The sequence below is a fragment of the Nilaparvata lugens genome, chromosome 4 (assembly GCF_014356525.2).
Source record: "Nilaparvata lugens isolate BPH chromosome 4, ASM1435652v1, whole genome shotgun sequence".
Classification (NCBI taxonomy): domain Eukaryota; kingdom Metazoa; phylum Arthropoda; class Insecta; order Hemiptera; family Delphacidae; genus Nilaparvata; species Nilaparvata lugens.
Genome location: NC_052507.1, coordinates 54,950,209 through 54,975,906, shown reverse-complemented (window position 1 = coordinate 54,975,906; position 25,698 = coordinate 54,950,209). Strand labels below are relative to the sequence as shown.

The 25,698-nt window shown below is 35.2% G+C and overlaps 3 protein-coding genes across 4 annotated transcripts in view; 1 reads left to right on the top strand and 2 right to left on the bottom strand.

Moving 5' to 3' along the window:
* LOC111063697 (general transcription and DNA repair factor IIH helicase subunit XPB) overlaps positions 1-2,789 on the bottom strand; it is a 28,131-nt gene extending 25,342 nt beyond the window's left edge. The window contains 1 exon segment of the mRNA XM_039425894.1: positions 2,630-2,789. Coding sequence (XP_039281828.1) covers positions 2,630-2,660 — 31 coding nt within the window. The 5' untranslated portion in view covers positions 2,661-2,789.
* A 31-nt stretch (positions 2,790-2,820) lies between these two features.
* The window catches only part of LOC111063254, a 63,818-nt gene continuing 40,940 nt past the window's right edge, over positions 2,821-25,698 (top strand). Inside the window, exons 1-3 of one of the 2 annotated variants that reach the window (XM_039425893.1) lie at positions 2,821-3,112; positions 3,697-3,836; positions 6,184-6,439. In XM_039425893.1, coding sequence (XP_039281827.1) covers positions 3,105-3,112; positions 3,697-3,836; positions 6,184-6,439 — 404 coding nt within the window. In that variant the 5' untranslated portion in view covers positions 2,821-3,104. Of the gene's footprint in view, positions 3,113-3,287; positions 3,549-3,696; positions 3,837-6,183; positions 6,440-25,698 lie in introns of those variants that run through there. The other variant, XM_039425892.1, reaches the window with a different exon arrangement.
* LOC111063367 lies at positions 12,186-21,391 on the bottom strand. Its single transcript, XM_039425895.1, has 7 exons — positions 21,083-21,391; positions 19,752-19,911; positions 18,736-18,819; positions 17,284-17,513; positions 15,590-15,775; positions 14,277-14,492; positions 12,186-13,211 (listed from the first exon to the last, which is right to left on the bottom strand). The coding sequence occupies exons 1-7, from the start codon at positions 21,356-21,358 to the stop codon at positions 13,077-13,079; spliced, it is 1,287 nt and encodes a 428-aa protein (XP_039281829.1). The 5' UTR covers positions 21,359-21,391; the 3' UTR covers positions 12,186-13,076.

Below are 25,698 nucleotides of genomic sequence, written 5' to 3'. Positions count from 1 at the left end.
ATGTCAATAATCATACTACTCCCTTGTCAATGTGGCATCCATCATGAATTCAAGCAGCTTCACGTTGCATTCCCCGGCAATTGGTGAATTCTGCCTTGGAGTGCAGAATAAATTTTGTGTCATCCTCTCGTTCAATGCAATTTTGTTCACCTGGAACCAATCACTGGCAACCTCCAAAAGTTGAGCAGACCTGAGGATTATTACATCAACATCCCCATCATTGGCGACTATTGTCGTGTCATCTGCACTTCCATCCATCCTGAGGTTATTGATGAAGACGAGGAAGAGGAGAGGTTCCAGGATAGAACCCTGAGGCACGCCACAGCATACATCACGAGCATCCAACAAAGCACCACCAATTGATACCACATGTCTACGATCAACCAGATGATCCTTCAACAACTTGAGGGCCACCCCTTCAACTCCATATCTGTCAAGTTTCTCTAGCAATATACAGTGAGAAACACAATCGAAGGCCTTGGTCTGGTCGAACACGGTTACTGTTACTGCCTTCGAGTATTTGTCAATTGCTGCCAGCATGGACTCTATCTGTTGTAGAACCACAGAATCAAAACTGATGACGTTAGAAAAGTGAGTTCTCCTCAAAATAGGCATAGAGTTGTGTGTACAGAACAGCTTCAAAGATATTGCCAAAAACAGGGATTATTGAAATTATCCGTAAGTTTCCTAATTCCTCGGGATCATTTTCCTAGAAGATATCAATTATTGTTCTAGAAGTCTTAAGCAGGTCAGGGGAGACTCCAAATTCCAAGGAGCTATTGATCAATAGACACAATGGAGCCGTTATACTTCTAATCACAGACTTTATGACTATTGGAGTTATGCCAACGATTTGAAGAATACCTGGAGTCATGGACTATATTTAGTAGATCCTGGGTGGTTATCTTTTTCCATCTGAGAAACTAGAATTCACATGAAGGTATCCCATTGACAGCATCAGCAGGAGATCCAGGAAAATTATCCACTATCAGCTTTTCACAAAAAAGTAGTTGAAGTCATCTGGACTAGTATTCCTTGCCATAGGGTTGTTTCTTACAAGCATTTTTGATATTGTTCCATGCAGCCTTACACGAATTAGAGGCTTCTCATATTACATCTTCAGTACTAGACTTCTTAGCCGTCTTTACATCCTGTTGATAAATCTTCTAAAGTCTGAGATAGACTGGGTAATAGTTGTTCTTCACTTCACACCAGCAACAGCTGTTTTGTAGAGTCTGTTGGCAACCAGCAACAGTGCCCTGATGTTGATCAGATCAGCTGTATACCACCGCTTGGCATCCAATAAAGAAGGCCAACTACTCAAGAGACCAGAGTACCTTTTCAGTTTAGAGGGGGAAAAGTCGTTTAACAGTGAATTGAAAACATTGAAAAACTTACCAAAAGCCATATTTGGATTCTGAAGTAAATTTAGTTATTCTCAGGCAATCCTTTGAAGAGCAGAGGCAAGAAATGGAAGACTCTCAGAGTTGATCCTTCTGTATGTGAAGCTGTACCTATCAGCTCACGTTGGATCTCTTACATCTCCCTTGGACAATTGACAACCTTAATAATTAAGGTCTGAAGGTCGGCAAGTACAGGCTCAGCTACTTCAACACTGTAGCCCGTAGTTCCAAAAGTTCAAGATAGTGACAACAGTGCCCAGGCATGCTTTACTCCTTGTGTGTCTCTAGTTTTCAATGGACAGATACTTGTAGCTATCCCACTGGAAACGCTACTGCGTCGTGGTCGTCACTCGGTAGATACTCCTTTACCGAGTAGGATGGATCGGCTAACAGATAGCTCTTTAATGCTTTCTTGAATCTGTCCTCTCTCTCTCTCTATGCTTCTAATGCTAGCCGTAACCTTGTAATATTTTTTTAGCTGAGGAATTTAGGCCCATTCCTGGCTAGGGTTGATGTCACAGCCCTGAGATTGAATCTCTTCAACAGACCAGAGAATTAATTCACTGCTGGGTTATTTTTCTCTAAGTGGATATAAAAGTCACCTCCCATTATGATATTTTGGCAATGTACAGAGCTCAGGTACACAAGGCAATCAATCCTTGGACCCTCAACTCAGGAATGTCCTGACCAAAGATCGAAAAATTTTAATGGAAATTACTCACTTTTTAAGTAATTTTTTACACAGTGATTGTCCTTGAAACTCATTCTGTGTTTGCAAGTCATGTTGGGTGGATATGTTAATAACGTGAGAAGTGAATAGATAATAAAATCACTCAATAAATAAAAGACATACCTAATGAATGATAAACAATGTCGAAATGCAGAAACCATGTGGAAATTTTGCAGTTTTTTCATAACTAGGTACCCAGTTTATTTGCCTTCGATAATAAATTGCAAACATTTGAAAATAGATGTTGATAAGTTCAGAATAATTTTTATTTAGTGAATATTTTTCGATAAACAACATTAAGTTACTGTACTTATACAAACATTAACATAGATTGGAAAATTGAAATTTGTAGGTTATGTTAAGTCCCAGAGTTATTTCTACTGCAGAGCGGAACAATCAACATTGTGTGATACAACTGAGGGATAAAAGAATCAAATTGAAAAATGGACAGTATTTAATAAAGTTTACACACAATAGCCTATATTTTTATACTCACCATCTTTCCTGTTGCGCTTCATGCCTCCCATCAATCAAAACAGAATTGAATTGACTTGATAAAAGGTTGAGTGACGCCGATGATGACGAGTTTCATGAAAATGAAACAAATTTGGCCCGTTCTGTGTACATGAAAATACGGAATATGGAATAGAGAAACATCAGCTGATGTTGAAACAGCTGTAGTAGTTTTAGGTTAGGTTTATTCTCAGATTCTCGTTCTCTGCTGCTCTGCTCCTCCTTGAATTTCTCTCCTTACTCAAAATTGCCGAAATAATAAAGAGGATAATGCTGCTTTATCTCTCTAATTGAAGCAATTTGTTGAAGATTGATAAGAGCCAACGTTGAGAACGGAGGCAATAGTAATCTGCTTTCTGCAGCTTGAGAATGAGCTTCAATCGCCGATCGTTGTTATAAAAGCATTATTGCAAGAAGATATCAAAAACTGTATAATAAAATACAGTTATCAGACAAAGATGATTCGGTGAGTATGTTATTTAATATATAGACTGCTAGTTTTGATAGTTAATTAAATGATTTCTATGTTTTGATTTGAGTATGTGCTATCAGTAACTTATCTACGTTATGCATTGTTTATGTTGACCATTGAACTCAATTAGAAGTTCAAATTGATCATTTATTATCAAGTTTCGATTTTAATTAAAAATAATAAACCTTTAAATGAGCGCTAGCAAATTTCATTTGGTATAGTAAAACCAATACTGTTCTACAAGCAATACTGGAACAATACCGGTCTCTGTATATTTTAACTGACAAGAATAAATTAAAATCTTGCGTTTGTTTTACTTGAAAAAAATGTTCATTTGGTGGATTATATCTTCTGGCCTAGTCTCATTTCTAGGTCTGACAACGTTGTTTTATTCTCAGAATCCATGGATTTCAAACCAAAGCTCCCAGAAGTAAGTAGGTGCACTTAGCTAGTTATGTTTTTCTTATAAATTTCCCATAAATTACTAGTTCTCAGTACAAGCAAACTACATTTACATTATACTTTTGAAACTGTCGGATCTAGTAAACTAACTAAACATGTGTTTCCATTTATTACAGAAATTGTAGTATAGTAGTGGTAGGAGCTGGAGCCGCAGGAATGGCTGCCACTGCCAAACTGCTTTCTTCAGGATTTTCAAATGTTACAGTCCTAGAAGCCTCATCTAGAATTGGTGGAAGAATCAAATCTATTCCATTTGGTATGTTCATAACAAATTTACATTCATTATAAAACAGTTTAATCAAACACGTAAATCAAATAGTTGAAATTACAAATTGATTGGCGATTTAGTTTTATTAATTTATGCAGTAATAATCGAAATACTTTGTTGTTTTCTAGTGCAGATGAAATACAAAATCTGTTGCGACTTGTCTTTTGCGTCTCATACTAAACGCCAACAGCAAGTGTACACGTTCAGTGTGAGTGTTTCTACGGCCTTGTTGCGAATTTTGTCACTCATCTGAACGCTTGGTTATGCATGGTCTCGCGTGTACATGCACATACGTGCAGCCAATGTGATCATACCCCAAATCTTCAATAAGGCATTAAAAATTTTATATAAGCCTATATTATTATAATATCATTGTAATAATTGACTAATAAATGATTGATTGATCGATTTTTAAAATTAGATCAATTTTACTATTGGAAATTGGTTTTATCAAGTTCAAAACTTATTACAGCATTCACTAAGTTTATGCTATAACTTACTAGTTTGAAGTTTATTAATAAACTTGAGACATAAATAAAACTACAAGTTGATGTCAACCACTCAAGTAGTTGACAACTTCTACCTCGTTTGTGTCATGTCACAATACAACTTAATCAATAATGAACTCAAGGCAGTTTGAAATTCATTAAAGGATTTGAGAATATGATCTGATATTTTGATTCAATTAGTATTCCATGTTTTATAGTCTATCAATGTACCCATACATAGAGTGTCTTTAGAAGTTCACAAATAATAGTAATAGAAAATAGAAATTGGACTAATGCCAAAAGTAATAATGAGGAGTTATTCTTCATTAGATCATTCTTGAGTTTGGAAACCAGCCAGAAATATTACGAGAGGCTCTTCAATCCGTTCTAGAATTAATAAGGAATCGATTCAAATTCTCTAAAAACAGAGGTGACTTTTACTGTCTATAGAATAGCATTTAAGCTCTTACAAATATTGAAGAGTTTAGAGAAAAGTTGAAAGCTATTTAACAAATCATAAAAATCCTGAACTTGGAAGATTACCGTCCTTGTAGAATGAATTTTTAAAGATAGATGAGGAACGAACGCATTGTTATTGCTCAATTATTGAGCTTATCATCAACTTGATGTTTATGATGATAACTCACGTTTTTATGGAGGAGACTCAATTTTTTTAATTATTCTTGAGTCTCGAATAGTGTTCAATCACTAATATCAAATGTTCATGGCCTATAATAGCCTCAATTTCTTTGTATGTTAGTAGCAAGAGTCAAGAGTATGGTGAATGTTACTACCAGAATTAAGTTCTACTTCTAGTAATAAGCGAAATTGTTTGCATTTATTTAGACTATCATTAGTATCACTATCAGGTTCCTATTAGGTAGTTTTATTGATCTACTATTATAAGCTACTCTCTGAATTGCCAAACTCTTGAGTACATGAAAATAAGTATTTTAAAACATAGATTATGTACTCTTTTGTTAAGCTCAAGCAACAACGGCTCTTAGCATTCAATAGAGTATTATTTATCAATTATCAATATAAGTTTGTAGACAAAGTACGGAAGAATTCTGAATGTTTAGTATTAATTCATCTATTTATTCAACCTCCAACGGTTCTACACCAATTTTACAAGAATAATAACAGTAGAAAAATAGATACAAGCAAAGAAAGTAAACTATACAATATTCGAGTATCAAATATAAATAATACAAGAAAAAAAAACAAAATACATGAAAAAACACAGTTAACAGGAGATATCGATCGCGAGTGGAAAAAGCCATAAAAAGTAATAATAGAAACAAACAACAATTAGAGAAGGAAAAATAAAATACCACATGTAGAACTCTCTTCATAAGTAACTTGTAAGAGCTGTAATGGTTGGGAGTGAGAGATGAGATCTCCACCAAATATGTGATATATAGCTTATGGACACCTTTAAGTAAGAGCTTAAACAGAGATATCAAGTAAAATGTTTTAGCTGGGGCTCGCTGGACCCCAAATGTCCGTTTGAGGGCTAAAATCGCTTCTCTGTGGTTTGAACTTACCTAGGCTACTTAATATTTATATGATGTCGAGGACTATGATTTCTAGATCGGCAGTGTGTCATTTGGTTACTCAAGAGTCATCTAGGTTGTGAAGGCGCTGGAACTCCAAAGAGAAAATCCTCATCTAACTCCTGCAGCAAATACAGGGGCTTATCCAGCACCCTCTTCCTCAGTGTTGTGATGAATTTTGGAGCTATGCTTCTATGTAGTTTACGCTCCAATTTAGTTTACTTAACTTTACTCTACTTTACTTTACTTTCCTTATTCGGACCGAGAAATATATTGCTATGTTGTTTGCAGGGCCGTACACAATAGACATGGGCGCGCAATGGGTGCACGGCGAGAAGGACAACATAGTGTATGAGATGGCGAGTGAGGCGGATGCGGTGGCCGGGTCCGAGTTCAGTGTGGTGGAAATGCTGTGCGCCAACTCCAGTGGCCACATTGTCGACATGCAGCTCAGTCGCGCCGTCTACACTGTCTTCTACAGGATTCATGAGCAGTTCGGCGACGAGAAGAATCTGAGCGGCAGTTTCGGAGACTATTTCATCGCGAAGTGAGTTGCAACTTCTCTCTATCTATTTATTCATTAGAAGTTTACTGCTGGGTAGAGGAACTGCTTTCTATCTACTTATTCATCAGCTGCTTACGGCTGGGTGAAGGCTCCAGACTATGGGAGGTCCATGGTTCGACCAAGTCACCTGAATTCTCCGTCTCTGGGAGTAGCTGGGCACAGTGAAGCCTGTACGGTGGATTTAACCAATGATGACCAGACTATGGGGATCAGGGTACCCCCGTCTCTGGAAGTAGCAGGTATGCGAAATCCCCATGCGCCGGACTGTGGTACTTGGGTAGCGCCTCCGTCTCTGGAAGTAGCATGTCGAGAAAACCCTCTCACTAGTGCTTCTATCCGAAACGCTCGTGTCCCCTTTTGGGCACCTGTGTGGTGGACGTGCAAGCGCCCCCCTTGGAGAAGTATGCAATTGGGAACCACGAGTATTTTTCCTGGCCTGTAGATGAGGATACGTTTGGGCCCCGTCCCATCAAAAATATATTATTTCCCACATAGCGAGAATTTCTAATTGTTATAAGAATTGGTGTATTTCAGTTGATTTTTTTCAATTTCCACGTGAAATGATCTATCCATCCTATTCAAATTCTCTGGGAAAATGCAAAGAAAACCTGAAAAAGGCTAATGCAATGGTGTTGTCAGTATTTCCACTTACAGAAGTGTACAGAGTAGTCGATAGCATATTTGCTTCATTCTCGTTTAATAATTATTAAAATAGAAGAAAAAATATTATCAATCTTATCAAGAGTCACTAGCAAATCGTTTTGGGCATTGAGAATGAATGCACTTGATTTCATTGCTCGACCTTGACTATGGTAATGACATAATAATCAGACATTTAACAAATTTCAAGTGGATTCTTAATATCTAATCTTAGTTGATAACCGCTTCTGTTGGTTTACAACTTTCAACGATATGCAGTAGAACAACTTTGAAAAAGTGGACTATTGTTTTGATAATATCACTCTTTATCGAGAGATTTATGGATTCAATAAGTTTATGAAGCGTTCTAGAAACGCATTTCTCATGTTTATCGATTCAATAAAGTTATTGAATGGATAAGCAGTTAATGAAACGACTTAGAAACCGGGCATTACTCTATATTAATATGAAAAAGCAGATGTAAACATTTCAATTCCAGAAATCATGCTACCAGAGATATGGAAAGATCTACTAGGGAAGATTACTAACTCCTCTCTGATGCTACTATTCATTTATCGATTGCAGTAGTTGAATAAGCGTAGCGAGTTCTTACTTTTGACTTGAGGCTCAAGTCCTCCGCTTTGGGTTTGTTTGTACGTTTGACCTTTACATTCGAATCAACTTCAAATTTTGGACTGTGTCAGCACTTATAAATTTGGAAGAAAAATAGCACAAGGGCTACCTTATTATTTTATCTACCAATGTCATATATAACATCAGTTTTATTTGTATCGTAAATAAATGAATGAATTTTCGACACATATTCCTTGAACCATTACACAGATCGATTTCGTTGGCCAACAAAATTAACTCTTTCCCTCGTTCTTTTTGTGTATCAAAGGCATTTTTACGAGTTTTTCATTACGGGGCGCTCACTAGTATATTGGCTGAGAGCAAGTTTTATAGAAAGAGGTTTGGACACGCGGCCATATTGATGCTTGTTGAAAAGTTTGTTCACATGCTGTTAGCCTGAGCTAATAGGGAGGAATTAGCTTTTACATGTTTTACAAAATACATGTTTGATGCATAGTTCAGAACTACTGAATTGATTAACTTGAAATTTTGCATAAATATTCTTAATTTACCAAGGTTGGTTATAGACCTATTTTCATTTTTGTTAATCAATTAATTACAATTTCAATAATTTAAACAGATTTATTCAATTAGTGATACACAGTTTACGTAAGTTAAAAGTGGATTAAGAAACTTCTCAAAGATCAACATCCGACACTAAATAATAGGCCTATCATTCAACATCAACACAAGTTTGCTGATAGGGTAGGTAATTTCTCACAAGTCCAATTTTCATCTACAGAGACAGAGTTACTAGTACGAGGTAACAAATGCAGTAGTCATAGCTATTTAGACAACCAACAACTTGATCGACTAGCATGCAGCATTGATAGCAATTGGGAAGCCTCAAAGAACAAAATACTAACTAACAGATGTGCTGACATAATTCTTCAATAAAAGACAAGGGAACTTCAACCAGAGATCACATTTTGAAAGCTGACAAAGAATGCACTACAGTAATAATGGATAAGGACGAATATCTAAGTAAGGTAAACCATTTCATTGCAGATAACAATTTTATTGAGATTAACTCCAATCCCACCAACAAAATCAATAGCTTGAAATCAATAAGTTGACATTAGTTAAGTATCTAACAGTTATGAATCCATATCCACCTAGACTTTTCGGTCAACCTAAATTACACAAAACTAATGTTCCTATAAGACCAGTGGTATCCTTTGTTAATTCCTCCTGTTCTAAAGTAGCTCACAAACTGAATAGCACCTTTCGGTCATTAACGGGTTTCAACCAAAATTTAGTATTAAAAATTCATTGGCGTTGGTCAACAATATAAAGCATATTCCTGTTCTATCATCTCATAAGCTTGTGTCATTTGATGTTACTAATTTATTCACTAACATTCCGGTGGGAGAAAGTCTTGAAAGAGCTGAGGAAATAATGAAAGCCTCTATCAATGATCATACACTCAGAGAAGAACTGATAGGATTGATGAAGTTATGCACTCAGCATAATTATTTCAAATTTAACAATAGATTTTTTGAACAAAGAGAGGGGTTAGAAATGGGGTCACCCCTCTCACCATTCTTAGCTGAATTATTGATGGATAAGTTGGAAAGTAGAATTATTGAAAATGGTCATTTCAAAGATAAAATTGTTCACTAGTTTCGATATGTAGATGATATTATTTGCTTATGGAAAGGAAGTAACAGACAACTAGACAATTTTCTTTCCTATCTGAATGGATTACATCAGAGTATAGAATTCACAGTAGAGGTAGAACAGGATTGTGTATTGAATTTTCTAAATTTAATAATAGATCATAGCACTGGTTTTCACAAGTTTTGTATTTTCAGAAAACCAACCCATACTGATGTTATCATCATTCCTCTTCATTCTCGTCATCCTATTTCTCACAAACTTGCTGCTTTCAATAGCATGGTCTATAGAGCACTAACAATACCTATGAGCCATCATGATTTTGATATTGAGATCACTAAAATTAAACAGACAGCTTTCACAAATGGGTATGAAGAAAGTATGGTGGATAGATTATTGAGTAAAATTAACAGACAAATCTCAATCAATTCTAGCTTTGTAGGCTCAAACTGTGAGGAGAAGACTTTGATAGTAATCCCATATTTAGGCCTTGTATCTGATAAGATAGGTAGGGAATTGAAGATGAATGGATTTCATATTGCTTTCAAGACCAAACCGATTTTAAATAGTCTATTTAGCTGGAGTAAAGACAAAATTGATATTTGTGATAAAAGTGGGGTGTACAAACTTGAATGTGGTGATTGTAATGCTTGTTATGTGGGTCAAACTGGTAGAAGTTTCAAAAGTAGAATTAAAGAACACATCAGAGATTGGAATAAACAAAATGGGGAATCTAACTTTGCAGAACATTTGATAACAAATAATCACAAGTTCACAGTTGAGGAGAATGTTGAGTTTCTGCATGTTATAACAAAGGCAGATCTTTGTATATTCTAGAGGCTTTAGAAATAACAAGAGTAATTAAGGAAAATTCCCAGTATTGTTTAAATGACCAGATTCAATTCAACCAGTACAACACTACGAATTTAGTTTTATCATAACATTGTAAGCATACATTAGTCAATAGTTTTTCCATTTACTTATTTGTTTTATCATCTTTTACTTGTTTTCTTGGTTCTTATTTTGTACTGAAAGTAAATTTTGTTATCATGGCGAGTCTGTTACTTAAGCCGCCATTTCGTGACACCGTTGAGTGGGAGGAGACTGTCTAGCTGGGCCAATGGCAGGCGTTCATGCCCTTGACCAATAGCAGTACCATAGCCACCTCTAATACAAGGCCCCGGCCTACAATATTGCAACGTCGCAGTGTAGGCCTAGAATCTAATACATGATTGGTGAGAAAGATTTTTTAAAATACCAGCTGATCTTTTTCACCAATCATGTATTAGATTCTAGGCCTACGCTGCGACGTTGCAATATCGTAGGCCGGGGCCTTGTATTAGAGGTGGCTATGGCAGTACTCGCCTACTAGTATAAATTCTGCTGCTCTTGTATTTAGTTGACCGAAGCAAAGCTGAGGTCTTAGTTTCGACTCGATCGGCTTTTGTCTGTTTGTTTGTTTGTACCGCAGTTACAGTCGCAGTTATTGTCCGATTCTGATAAAATTTGGTATACAAGTTCTTTGAAACAAGGCGCAGAAACGTATGTGTAACGATTTTTGATAAGGTTTTTTTGTAATTTGAAAAACCACAGACCAACCTCCTTCCAGAAAGTTACTTCTTCGTATCTAGCGCCGTTATCTTGCAAGATACAGCAATTTTTATTCTTTTTAAAATGAAAGATCATTGTATTTACAATACGTTAAGAGTGAATCTTGCCCAAAATAGATATAAGTAAAAAACAAGTACCTAATTTAAGTAATTTTTATAATAGAACCTGTGCCGCCCTAAAATGTGCTGTATCTATTAATTGTAGAAACCTTCTCTTCTCACTTGACTGCACATTTTCCCCCCTTTTCAACACGAAATTTCCCTGGTATATGAATAGTTTCTGGAAAACTATTAGCTTTTGTTTTTCCTTTTAGTATGAGAGTTGTGAGCATTTAACATTCTGCATAGCATAACAAGCCATAACATTAAAACCGCTTTCCATTAAAACCATCATTAGCAACGTCCTGTCATTGACACCAACAAACCCATCTTATTTAGAATCATTTTCTGTCTTACTATCGTCTGTGAGACGATTCATCGTCTAAATTGCCTTCTGCATATTCCATTTTTCCGTCAGTTGACCAATATCTTATAATTAATTATTAAAAAAGTTGTTATATAGGTTAATATTGTAAATATGGGAACGATGTGAAGGTACTTCCTCGAAAGACATTTATAAGTCCCGTGTCCCTGGAAGCATTGTCACTGGAAAAATAATAGATGACATTGCAAAGTCTTCACAATATACTGTACTTTCATAATGGCCCTTCTCATCAATTTTAAAGTTGTTAAAGTTGTATTCATGAGCGAGGTCTACTGTTCGCAGAACTACTAGTTTTAGTTTATCAGAGATTGGCAATGGTGTAATAATCTAAACCGGTCTTTCTAAGTAACTATCTGTGGTTTTTGACAATTTCTTAGTCTTTTTCATTTAATATGAATAATAACCACAATATCAACTTCTCAACTACACAACAAAATAAAATAAAATTTATCTTTATTGCCAAATACATTTTACAATAATAAAGTAGCCTTAATTCTTGTTATAAACAAAGTATACATTTATTTATTCAATAATCATTCAGATCATTTATTTCCCTTAAATTATTTCTAGTTTAGTTGAAGGAAATTTCAAATGAATTTAACTATCGTAAAATGATATCAACAGATTCATTTTTAGGTTTTCTTGGCATTAGATGACATCATTTTACAGCGGTTATAATTGATAGCATTTCAATGCAACGGGCTCCCCGTTTTTATTTTTTATAGATAAATAATTATCAACAATATAATAATAATAAATTCATTTATTCTTCCAATTGATACATTACACATAATCAGAAATTATGAAAAGTAGAGTATATCACAACAATATTGCAAATTATAAAAATAAAGATAATAAGAGAATACAATTTCACACTTTGTTCAAAGAAATCACAATAACTCATCTACATCAATAGAGGAATAAATCATCTCATGTACCCCCGAGGACTAAAAGTCCTGTGTGGGGAACCATCATATTTTTAATTAAGAAAAAAAACAATAAATTATTTTGCTGAGTCGGAACTTGCATAATATGACAGGGTAAGGAATTTTAGTTTAGATAATACAGGTATATTAACATTTTAATCCACTTTCCCTCATTTGAAAAGAATAACAAACAATTGATGCACATTCCAAGTAATTAGTAGACTCATAAGTTTAATTTTATAGATTCCCCTCCATACTTATCAACATTATACGAAAACAAATCTATCTTGAATAATTATCTTCACACAATTTCCAAGAGAAAAAGAAGACATCCATTCAACCAATGAAACCCGCAAATCCATATCTATTCTAATCTTGAAAATAAACTCTCCACATCATTTTGTAATAGAACATTTTGTAACAACTGTTGGTAGATCGCTTTTAACTGCCAGCATTCCTTAAAGATAACATTGATTCCTTTTCACCAATGATGAAAAGTTAAGTTAAAGTGCTCTCTACGCCAATTTTATGATCCTCCCCCCAGCCGAAATATTTTTCTGGATCCGTCATTGCACTCAAGAAATAATAACAATTTACCACACACAATGAATATGCTATATTTATTAAAATAACAATTATACAAGTCAATCACGTATATTTTTTGTGGAATATTATACAAGCCCATCGCATATTCATTAGTGGGATAATGATTAATCATACAAGCAAATCAATTTTCTGAGGAACTTTTCCAAGTCCTTCTCCCAAGCCCAGGCCTTGAGAGTGGGACTCAGGTAGCCTGGCCGTCGCATTGTGGTCAGTATACTCTTCTGTGTGTCGGAATCCACCTACAAATAGAAATTATAATTAAATTTATTCCTGTTCTATTTTTTTTATTAGAGGTACAATGAATGACTAATAAAAAGTAGAAAGCTGATAACAGACCATAGTTATACGAAAATCCATTTTTCCAATTTTTGTAGAATGGCGTCATTGTTTGTTCATTGGCTCTTGTTGGATTAAATATTAAACGTCCGTTTAATTATCGTAAAACTGGTCTTGAGTGTTAATACACCGAACATTAAGTATATGGGTACAACAGTAGAATCCCTAAACAGTGTTTGTTCAATTAGAAACAAATATATATAATATAGGTATCCGGAGTCACTTCCGACGCAGGTGCTTAATATTTTGTGTGCTTTTAGTAGGACACAGGTTAGTATGTGATCAAATTGGATGCGTATATGTGCAAGTGCACGCTTGGTTATGCATGACCAAGCGAGCAGATGGAAATAAAATCTTAAAGCAGCAATAGGAACACTCACACTGAACGCGTGCACTTGCTGGTTGCGTTCAGCGTGAGCAGTTATATGCAAGTCACAACGTGCTCCAATGGCACTTACCAGATTTTGTTTTTCGGCTCTTGTATGATCTGACGTGTACTTTCACATATACGCATTCAATGTGATCACGCCCTAAGGTGTTTCAGAAGGCAGTCTCGTGAAATTTTACGTTACTGGCTAACCTTATAATGAGTATAATATGAAGCACAACCCTACTATATAGAAGAATTCTTTTTCGAAAAAGCCTTCGATTGGTTCTCGTGGAATTAATCACGATTAAAATTCAACCGGCTATTGTGCAACTGGCACTTGAAGTTTAATGAAGCGAGTGACATTAATTTCATCTAGATATCAGTTCATCTAAAATCAGCTGTTTGGTCAACGTTTTCGGTCAATGTTTATTATGTAAAACATTTCTAATAATATTTAATAACATATTGTCTTTAAAAATCAAAAACCCTAACCTACCCGTTTACCTGTGAAACATAATTGAACAAAATCTTTCAGGTCATGTTCATCTAATCCTAGAGAAACAGCCCCTCCCAATGAATAATAGCATAGTTTGATTACCTGTGGAATAATGCAGCGGACGCGGCAGTTACGGCAGTTGCTCTCTGTGTATTCATTCACCATCAGGTTGTAAATGTAGGTGACGTAGTGTGCGTCCAGCGAGTCCGTGGCACTGCGCATCTCTATCTGCGCATCCATGTCTGCATAGTTGTCGATGAGTGGAGCGTTGACGGCCGATAGGTAGCCCGGCGTCAGGATGGGGCAGATGAAGTGGAACTGCCACAAATAAATAAAATAGTTGATAGAAGTTGGAAGTGAGAGATAAATGAATGTGATAAGTAAAAATAAATAAATGGGTGTGAGACAGATAGATTGATGGAAAATTGTGTGAAGGAAAGATATGTTGATGGCCGACGGATAGCCAAGTGTCAGCATGAAGTGAAACAGTGGGAAATTGAGATATTCTGCAAATAAAATAGAAATTGTGTTGATGAGTGGGATTGTGTTGGGGAGTGGGGCTAACAGAGTGACTGAAATTTTGACAGAAAATATTACCCACTTGCCATTATTCCTTGATGCCAGTGACTATGCCCTGGTTTTCGACGGAAAAAATAAAAAACTTGAAAAAGTTGCCCCCTTGGGAGTGTTTTGTCCCCCCCCCCTAAAAATACCTCAACTATTTCATTCAAGAGATATCAAAAAAGTTCATAGAACCTTTTGGTTTAGAGTGCAGAAATATGCAGATTATTTTTATAAGCCAAGCAGGAGCAAGGGGAGGAGCAAAGGTTTTCAATTCTTCAATGTTGTTTTCCATCACGAACTGCTTATTATTAAATCACTTTTTGCTATTAAAAAAACGACTAGCAGTCAGCACTTTTTACAATAAATGAATTAATCACTCACTGTGACAACGAGATCTTTTGGCAGGTCCGCCATCTTCCTGGTTGTACTCATAGACAAGTAGAAGGATAGGATGGCAATTTTTAGTGTGCTTTTAATGGCTGAGTTTGTTCTCACCCATAACAAACCCAATAGGCACCATTAACAGCACACTAAAAGAATTGCCATCCTATCCTTCTACTTGTCTATGAGTACAACCAGGAAGATGGGGGACCTGCAAAAAGATCTCGTTGTCACAGTGAGTGATTAATTCATTTATTGTAAAAAATTCTGACTGCTAGTCGTTCTTTTTAATAGCAAAAGGTTTTTAATTGATCATTATCTAATACCAGTTTCTTAGCTAAAATACAGGGTAGCTAAAGATAGTGGGTTTCTTATTAATACAATTTTATAGTTTGGAAGCTATAAGAAGAACTTGGTTTTCAAGTGATTTGATAATTTTTCTCCAACTTGATGATAGTTTGTTGTGTTACCTGTGGAAACACTCGGTTGATGAACATCTCGGGATTGTCGAGAACTCTTTGTGCGTTCTCGTCAAGAGTGAGCACACCGAATTCAGGCCGATCGTCGACTGCAGTGCGCATGCTTCTGGCTATTCTCCTAGCGGCTGCCTCTCCGTCCGCAGCAAACGTTAGCAAAACAAAGATGGTCGGCTGGAACTTGAAATCATACGATAATGGTTGAATACAATATCAAATTATATGCTACATTACTTTATAATAATTATTTTAAATATCCAATGAAAGCTATATAAATAGAACTAAGGACTTCTGCTACTGCAAATCCATAGAACTGCAATTTATATAAAAACTTCCATCTTTTATAAGCTACATGTATTTTTTCTATAATATGTTTTTATTGCGGATTATGCCCACATAAGTTTTTACTTGTGCATGCTAATGGGATGAAATGATCAAATGTCCATATCTATCAGTGGGATTCAAACCCTCGACCAGGTAGGTTAACATGGTTAAATCAGGTACGATTTACAACGAATGCATTGGAATATTTACTGTATGATTTCTATGTAAATAGTCAATATGTAATTCCAGTGCACACTTGTAAATCGTACCTGGCTTGATCATGTTAAAATGTCTTGACAAGGATTGGTGAAACCGGTTATCAGACATCTCGATTATCCTGGCCGGCAATAGATTTGGTAGATATTTCGTTGATTTCAGCTTTAATTCTGTAAGAATCCTTAAATCCAGATCCTATAAATTAAAATCTGTTTGCTATCACATTCAATTTGACACTTACATTTAATCTACGTGGTAGGTCCAGAAAGTAAGTTCCATTTGGTAATAAAATTAAATTGTGTACAGATACAGAAAAGTTATTTATTGCACAAAATTCTACAATTCTTAAACTACTTTTCCACATAGCTACCGAAATTTTGCAGACATTTGTCATAGCATGGCACAAGTTTTTGTATGCCTTCTTCATGGAAATTTGCTGCCTGTGTCTTCAACCAGTTGAGAACAGTTTCTTCCAGCTTGTCGAAATTTCAGTTTTCCGGTAACAATTTCATGCATTTGTGATCGTGAAATTTGGGGAAATTACATAGCGAGAGCACTAATTGTAAACCTTCGGTTTTCATGGATCTTGTCATCAATCGTGTGAACCAGTTCTTCTGTAACCAAAGATGGACGCCCACTTCGTTCTTCAACAAGCACATCACTACGTCCGTCATTGAACTGACGGACCCATCTTCTCACCATTGAATCACTCATCCCACTTTGTCCATAAACATCGCAAATTTGCCGATAAATTTCACTTGGGTTCACTTTCCTTGCATTCAGAAAACGAATCACAGACCTGATTTCACAAGCGGCGGGATTTTCAATCAACACTGATATTGGAAACAAGCACAACTAAACGTACGTGGCTGACAGCGATCTCCAAATGGCGCACGTTTCTTCTTCTTGATACAGAGCGTCTACCGCACATGTGCGGAACTGCGATCGCAGCGCTGTAGCGGATATAAATTGAAACGGAACTTACTTTCTGGACGTGCTATCGTATTAAAATATCATATTTATAATTCAATGATATAATTTGGTTTTGTTATAAAAACAAATATTTATTCCAATTTATTATCAACATTTTTATTGATCCTCTCAAGTCCCATTCGCTGCACCCGAATTCATCAAAAAACTCAACTTACCCTGGAAGTGTCAGGCTCTGGAATAGTTTCAACTGGCACATTCTGTCTGGTAACAAGGGTCTCTTGTTGCACGACTGGCCGCGAGATAGCGCTGTTGTCTTGCTTGTTCTGTCCTACTGTTTCTGTGTTGGAACGCACCTGGGGTTTGAGTGAGGGGGGAAGCAGGGAGTTGATGTCTTTGCGGTAGTTCTTGGGCGCTATCAGGTACTCGTCCTCATTGGTGGCCAAGTCTGCAAAGCATTGATTGATTATTTGATTGAGGGTCCTACCACACAGTCACATGCATGATCATATATTACATCGTTGCAAAGATATTCGAACTTTTCTCAATAATTTTAATCTCTATCAGACCTATGTTATTATAGTTATTATCATATCTGACGTATTATAAATATTTTATACACTTTTTTTCTATGTATTTCACACGACATGAAGTCAAATATTTGACTGCATATAATAATACTGCAATACTTAGAAAAAGTGTGTTAATACATCGCAGCTCGGAATATATCGAGAAGCCAGCATCTTTAAATAAACATTTTATTTCTAACTAGCATGAAACCTGCGCTCCGCAAGGGTCTATTTTAAAACATGACAAACTGAAACCTTATCGTAATGAAGTCTTGGAGAATTGAAAATAGGCCTATAATCATCCTTGGTTAATCAAGAATCGATATATGCAAAATTTCAAGTTCAGTCCGTTCAGTTCATTTCAAAATCAGTCCAGTAGTTCAGACGTGATGATGCGTCAAACATAATTTTCTTATCCCATACGTGTATAAGCCAGTTCTTTACTTGAAGTGAAAAAACTACAAGACTCAACCTATTTCGGACTATGTGTAACCTTATCTAAATTTGGGAGAGGAATAGCACAAGGTTACCTTATTTTTTCTCTCCCTATCATTTTGATGATGTACTCATTGTATGAATCAATCAAGATGACTTCATGCAATCAAATATATATGATCTTACTCATAGCCCAGTCACCAGGATACTGAACAAGAGGGCTGTTTCGGTAATTCCGAAACAACGGAATTTTTGTGCAATTAATTTTATTGGACCACTTCAATACAATCAATTGACCTCCCAGTCCTGGCAAGAAGGCCATGCTAAGCCTGACTAGCCCCGGCTATGTACGTGTTTACCGCGCTTGATGCACAATCAACTAATAGTACCACCAACAGGTGGTTTCATGGAAACCAACAAGTGAAGTACAAGGAAATTTGTTATCAAGTGCTCCTGGAAGAATGTGTATCTGAGATAGAAAGGTCTACATGGTCTCAGGTTGTAGAGCACAAAATTACACCCAGGGGGATTTTAAATGATACATTTAAATAGTGACAATCGAAAGATATAGTTGATTAAAAAAAAGATCCTTAAAATCTCGGTTTTCCCGAAAATTTGAAAATTTAAAACCTTTTTTATGCCATGTATAATTCTTTATATACTCACCTCCAGCTTCAGTAGGATTTTTATATTCGTATATAAAACCCCCCTTATCGTTTTCCAGCAATAACTTCACATCATCCACCAAATCTGAAATTGAAAACACATTAAAATATTTTAATAGAAATTCTAAATAATTGAACTTTTTTTAGGCCCTTATTCAAATAATTTCTTGTTGGCTTGAAGTTTGTCAAGTAAAACTTCAGAAAGCCAATTTCCATCTGAGAACTGACTTGAAGTCAACTTGTTACTAAGGTTGGCCACTAACTATATGTAAGTCATGAGTGATACGTCTACAGTCAAATGCTGAACGAAGTTTTTGTGTTTCATTGACGAAAGGCTGTAGGCTTAAATACGCTTTAAGAGTTAGGTTGTATCTACTAATACAAATCTTTGTCCAGATGGAATTAAATAGAGAATGAATTTATTCAAATGCTAATTAATATATAATTATTAGTCAACGAAAATCCTAAATGCATGCTGTAAATCACCCCGAAGACTTCTGCTACTGCAGACATTGACAACAGGGTTAACAGCTAGATGGAAATTCGATGAGAACTACTATCCAAAAATTAGTTGCCAGCCCGGGAATCGAACCCGGTACCTCACAATTGCCAGTCAGGAATGCTTACCCTTACACCAAACTGACAATCTCCGGATAGCAGCGCTCATTTTATACAAAGCCATAGCGGCCAACCAGTACAGATGGAATTAAATAGAGAAACAAATCTTTGTTGTTCATTTTCTTTGCTGCTCTATTTGAAGTGCATCATTATCATTTGTAATTTTTCAGTAGTTTAGTTGTTATTGGTATTTGATTTTCTGTTTGTCATAATCAACTGATGAAAACAAATTTCAGGACAGAAATAGTTTTGAGTTGATATGTATTTCTAGAAATCATTTAGAAGTTGAATCGTTTCTGTTGCAAGACTTTTACTGAGGTAGGGTGGAATGGTGTAAAATTAAAACGCCTTATCATCTATCTTTGAGCATCTTTTTGAGTCAATCCCAAACGTACTTACATTGCAAAGGTTCTTTCAGCTGTTGTAAAACGTCATAACGTTTCAGAATCTGAAGTGATTCGATAATTTTGTAGATATTTGCATTCGGATTCCGGCTATAGGTCCAGATAACCAGTTGGGCACTGTCGATTCTCACACATGATTGTTTGTGTGTGATGCTCTGAAAAGACAGACATTTTTTTTTCAATTCAAGTGTTTGCTTTATCAAATACACTTGATTATATAGTGAATTGTAACAAGTTCTGGTCCGTCCAACAACAGAAGCCTTACGCTATACATACACTATTCTAACTAGATATGAAGATATCTAACAAATCATCAATTTATTAAATCAATTCTAGTTCATTAGAATGATTGTAAGATGAAAAAACTGTTCTGTTCCTCCCCCCCCCCTTCGGATAAAAGAAGGAACTGACAGGAAGAGAGAATGGAGATGAGAAGAGAAGAGACGTGATCGGAGATAGTATCATGTGAGATGTAATGAAAGAAGTAAGCAGATGATAAACTTGCCAGAATATATAGGTATCATGTAGAATATAATTATAAGTCTCATGAAAAGTGTAACAGCCGTAATTCTACATGACATTTGCAACAAAACATGTCCAGTAAAATTTTCTCATAACAACCTTAGTTTTCGAGATATATCGATATTTTTGAAAAACATCAATAATCAGAAAACTATCAGTCAAAATATTATTTCAAGGATATGGTTGGAAAGAGGAAGATATTTCCTATGAGATTCATTTAATTAGTTTCATTGCTTCAAGTTTTTAAACATTTTATAAGCGCTCAAAGTTGAGAAAAGTACATTCCTTGAGTTCAAAGTCAAATTTTAAACAGTAATAATTTTTTGTAGCAAATTTCATGTAGAATCTATGGTCTTCAGCTGTTACACATTTCGTTCGACAACCTGTATAATATGAAACATATGGGTTTGATAAGGTTGTTTACCATGATCTGGTCATTGTTGATATGAATGATGAGGTTGTTTACCATGATCTTGTCATTGATATGGATTTGATTAGGTTGTTTACCATGATCTGGTCATTGGTAATATGGATTTGACGAGGTTGTTTACCATGATCTGGTCATTGATGATATGAATTTTATTAGGTTGTTTACCATGATCTGGTCATTGGTGATATGAAATGATGAGGTTGTTTACCATAATCTGGTCATTGGTGATATGGAATGATGAGGTTGTTTACCATGATCTGGTCATAGATTTGGTTAGGCTGTTCACCATGATCGGGTCATTGATGGTATGGATTTGATAAGGTTGTTTATCATGATCAGGTCATTGGTAGCATGGATTTGGTTGGGTTGTTTACCATAATCTGGTTATGGGTGAGTGCCAACATGGCGGCCAGTGCTTGCCAGTTGCCGGGCACACTGATAGGCACCGACATCATGAAGTCACACAGAGTGCGCATGCACTGGTCACCCTCCTTGTAGCACAGCCAGCTGGCATGCAGGCGCTGCAACGGCCGAGCCAGTGTGCCGTCCTCGTAGCGCCAGTTCTCGCGAACAATGGCCAACGCATCAAGTATGTCTTGGCGCATTTTCACCAGTTCCTGTTTGTTCCTCTGCTGCGCCGGTAATGTCATCTGTAACGGTGGGCCCCTAAAAAAATGTTTATTTTTTGCATTATCTTGTAAAAAAATCTATCAAAATGATCATGAATATTTTATTATCTGCTCAAAATCATAAATTTCAATGAGTTTTTGTTTTGAAAATCTATCAAAATCACTATGAATATTCAATTAACTGCTTAAAACCATAATTTCAAATGAGTTTTTGTTTTAAAAAATCTATCATAATATAAATATTTTATTATGTCCATAAAACCTTAATTTTCAATGATTTTTGGTTCTTCTAGGCAGAAAAAGAATACAGTTAGTTCTTATGCCAGAGTTTATAATATTTGCAGTCTGCCGTTATGTAAAAACTCTCTAAGGCCCCACCTATACGGGCGTCTTAAGAACTGAATTTATTTCACACGTCTTATATTGTTTGAAAATACGTGGCCTCTTATGGGATGCGTCTATTTCGCTCTTATAGTTTACCTCGTAAGAGACTAACGTTTCCAGCTAACAAGCTACAAAAATTCAGTGTGTCTGAGACGACGCTCGTATCGTTGGGGCCTAAGGGGTCCTCTATATACGAGCGGTGTAAATAATTCAATTCTGGGGGGGGGTTCCCAAAAAGGTCAGCAAGTTACCTACTATTGACATTTTTGCATTTGAGGGGGGGGGTAGAAGAGCAGAATTTTTATAAATTTAGGGGTGAGTGGGTGCGTCAATAGGCTTGGGGGCACCACTGCATTCTTCCTAGGCCGTGACAACTGACAAGTAGCATGCTAGCATCTAACAAGAGATCAACATTTATTGCAATATTCAATTCCAATAACTTATGAATTGAATTATATTCTATTCATAATCAATCTATTAGTGAAAAGTAGCATCCAACCAGAGAAGGATGTCCTAGTTCTACACCTTTTCCAACTGTATTCGAGAAAGTATCAATTATAATTGAGAATCGTCATTTGTCAGATGTTAATCAGAATAGTCATTTGTATTTGAGAAAACGTCCAATGTAAATCAGAATAGTCATTTTTATTTGAGAAAACGTCAGATGTAAATCAGAATAGTCAATTGTATTTGAGAAGTCATAACTTGTAATTAAGAATAGTGAATTTTATTTGAGAAAGTATCATTTCAATTTGAGAACATAATGATTTGAAATCGAGAAGTTGTCAGTTGCAATAAAATTGGGAAATGATTTTTAAAAACCAGTACTTACATTTTTCATAACTGTACTCATATGAAATAATATGATAATATTATATTTAATATTTCAATAAAACGTTCAACTTTTGAAATAAAAAATATTTTCAAGTCCCAAAATCCATTTAAGAATTGCCGACTCGTTTGATCAAGCGAGATTCAATTGATTGATGATAAAGTTCAATTGTGCTGTAAACATAGAAAATTTGATCTTCATAAAGTGCAATATTTCACAAAATGTTTGGAGACAAAAGTCGCGTTGCCAATACATCCATAGAAATGATACTCATTGATCATTCGTAAACAGGACAGGGGAAATACTTTCACCATTGAAAATATTAATTTGTCCCCCATGCAAAGCCAATATGGTAGTAATTTATGGTAGTAATTAAATACTGTGTACGTAGTAAAGAATCCTTTCCTGCTCAAATCAAACCCGTACTGTAGGCTACAGAAGAGTCACGACATGTCATATGGAAAATTTTCTCATTTCAATTGACTATCTTTTACGTATTTTTATTGCTACCACATATCCTACCCAATATCAAGTAAATGCAACGATGCTATCGTCTATACTAGAACCAATAACTATAAAGCAAAGATTTACTTACTCGAATAAATAAATTAACTTTTATTTCGTTATGATTTTTGAAAAAAACACCAGACCTGGTGTAACATACCTTAGCTATTTATAAGGTTTCCAACCATGACATGCACTGCACACGTTAACCGCCAATTATGAACTTCACTTCGAATAAGATTGTTTCAGTATTTCACATTAAAAATTGATTACCGGTATATATTTCACATGCAAATGATGCTTGAGTTTTGATTGTTGAATACGTTCTATTCTTGTCTTATAGCACATTTTTGATCGATACTTGGTGAGGTGGGTACAGTACCTTAATATTCAAATAAAATACCATACCGTAAACGGCCTAAAAATAGCCTACTACTGTGTTGACATTTCTGAAAATAAGAAAATGTATGAACAATGATTTAATCTTTTTAATTTCTGTAATAATTATTAACGTTCTTGACGACATAGTCATCAAAATCATGTATCCATCTACAAAATATCAGCATAATATTATAAATCCTACCTGAAGTTGAGTGTAGAATGTAAGCTTAAATTTCATGGATTGGGTGTTATTACCTAGGCTTAGGCTATATTGGCAATGGTCATTCACACACCTTTTTTCAACACAATCAGAGATTTTCATAAAAAAAATCTATTAAACTACCTACTAGGTTCACAACGAAGTTTGAATGTAAAAACATTTTTAAATAAAAGTTTAAAAGAGACAATAATGCTATAAATAGTGTTATATAGTGTTATTATATATATAACACTTATAAAGTGCTATATATAACACTTTGATATATAACACATAATGCTATAAATAGTGTTACATAGGTTGGTCATATATTTTTTACTTTCCTTGTCCTATTACCATAGGTAAGGGAAGGATTGCTTTTCGAAAAAATAAGGTACCCCAATTTCTAAATTTCTATACGTTTCAAGGTCCCCTGAGTCCAAAAAAGTGGTTTTTGGGTATTGCTGGTCTGTATGTGTGTGTGTATGAGTGTATGTGCGACTGTGTACACGATATCTCATCTCCCAATAAACGGAATGACTTGAAATTTGGAACTTAAGGTCCTTACAATATAAGGATCCGACACGAACAATTTCGATCCAATGCAATTCAAGATGGCGGCTAAAATGGCGAAAATGTTGTCAAAAAAAGGGTTTTTCGCGATTTTCTCGAAAACAGCTCCAACGATTTTGATCAAATTCATACCTAAATTAGTCATTGATAAGCTCTATCAACTGCCATAAGTACCATATCTGTAAAAATTCCAGGAGCTCCGCCCCATCTATGCAAAGATTGATTATAGATTCCCAATTATCAGGCTTCAGATACAATTTAAACAAAAAATTCCATGGGAAAGATTGAGCATGAAAATTTCTACAATTAATGTCCAGTAACATTTTCACCTAAAATTTATAATAAGCTCGAAATTCGAGAAAATGTTATTATTTCAATTGCAAACTGTTGGCAACTGTTGATTCTATTAAATCATTCACTATGAAGAGATAGCAGACTTCGTGTCTCCAGCGTTATTGTCCTGTCACCAGCTGGCTTGGATCTTTGAAGAGTAGACTTTAGATGCGCGTGAACACTAGCGTCAGGTGATAAATTTTCATAACGGCAAGGAAAGTTGTGTGAGTGCGCCACACCAGATTTTTTACAGCATGCAATAATAATATTTTCATTGTTTTTTGAAACTCTTGATTGAATTGAAATGAAGTAAAAAAAAGAACTTATCTTTGACCGCTGCTTTTAGTGTTGATGCGACTGGTTAAATACCAATAATTTCATCAGATTTTTATTTGAATCCTTGTATGATTCAAATAATTCTTGATTATTGTATGATTCATTCAGTTCACAATTTTATTCGTACCGGTAGCCTATTTATTTGTTTCTATTTTAATAAATTATTTTTTTTCCTTATTGAATATCCATTATTTTTTTACTTGTTGAATATATCACAAATGTAAACTTTAAAGTATAAATTCCGTATTTTTAAAACTCATTAATATGGCTAAGTTCAATTCCTCCACCACAACCCTCAAATTTTGAGAGTTTACTGTTTGAACATAATTTAGTTTGATGATGCAGCACACAACGAAACGGTCGTCACTAACATGAGTTTTAAAAATATTTCTTCTTTAAAGTTTACATGTGTGATATATAATAATAAAATGTATTTGAATTGAAATTTTGATATATTATTGGATGAGGTTGCCCTTTGTATTAACTGTACATCGTAATAAGCCTTATCTACACCAAGTGCGCTATGCAAAATATTACTGTGAAAACGACATTATAAACAATCAAGTACAGCAGTAGGCTACCTACGAAGGCTAGTCAATATGCAAGGTTTATTGCGATAGACTCTTCATACCTTGGTCAATAAGAGTAATATGGTTTTTAGAACTCAATTATTATTTAATTAAATCATATTAATAAGAGTTTTTATTTAAATCCTCAGTGAATTCTATACCTACAAAAAGTTATTGTAAAATTCTATAATAAAAGTTATTGAATGTCAAAATTTGAGGCTCGATTTTTATTCATATAGATTATTGGTAACTG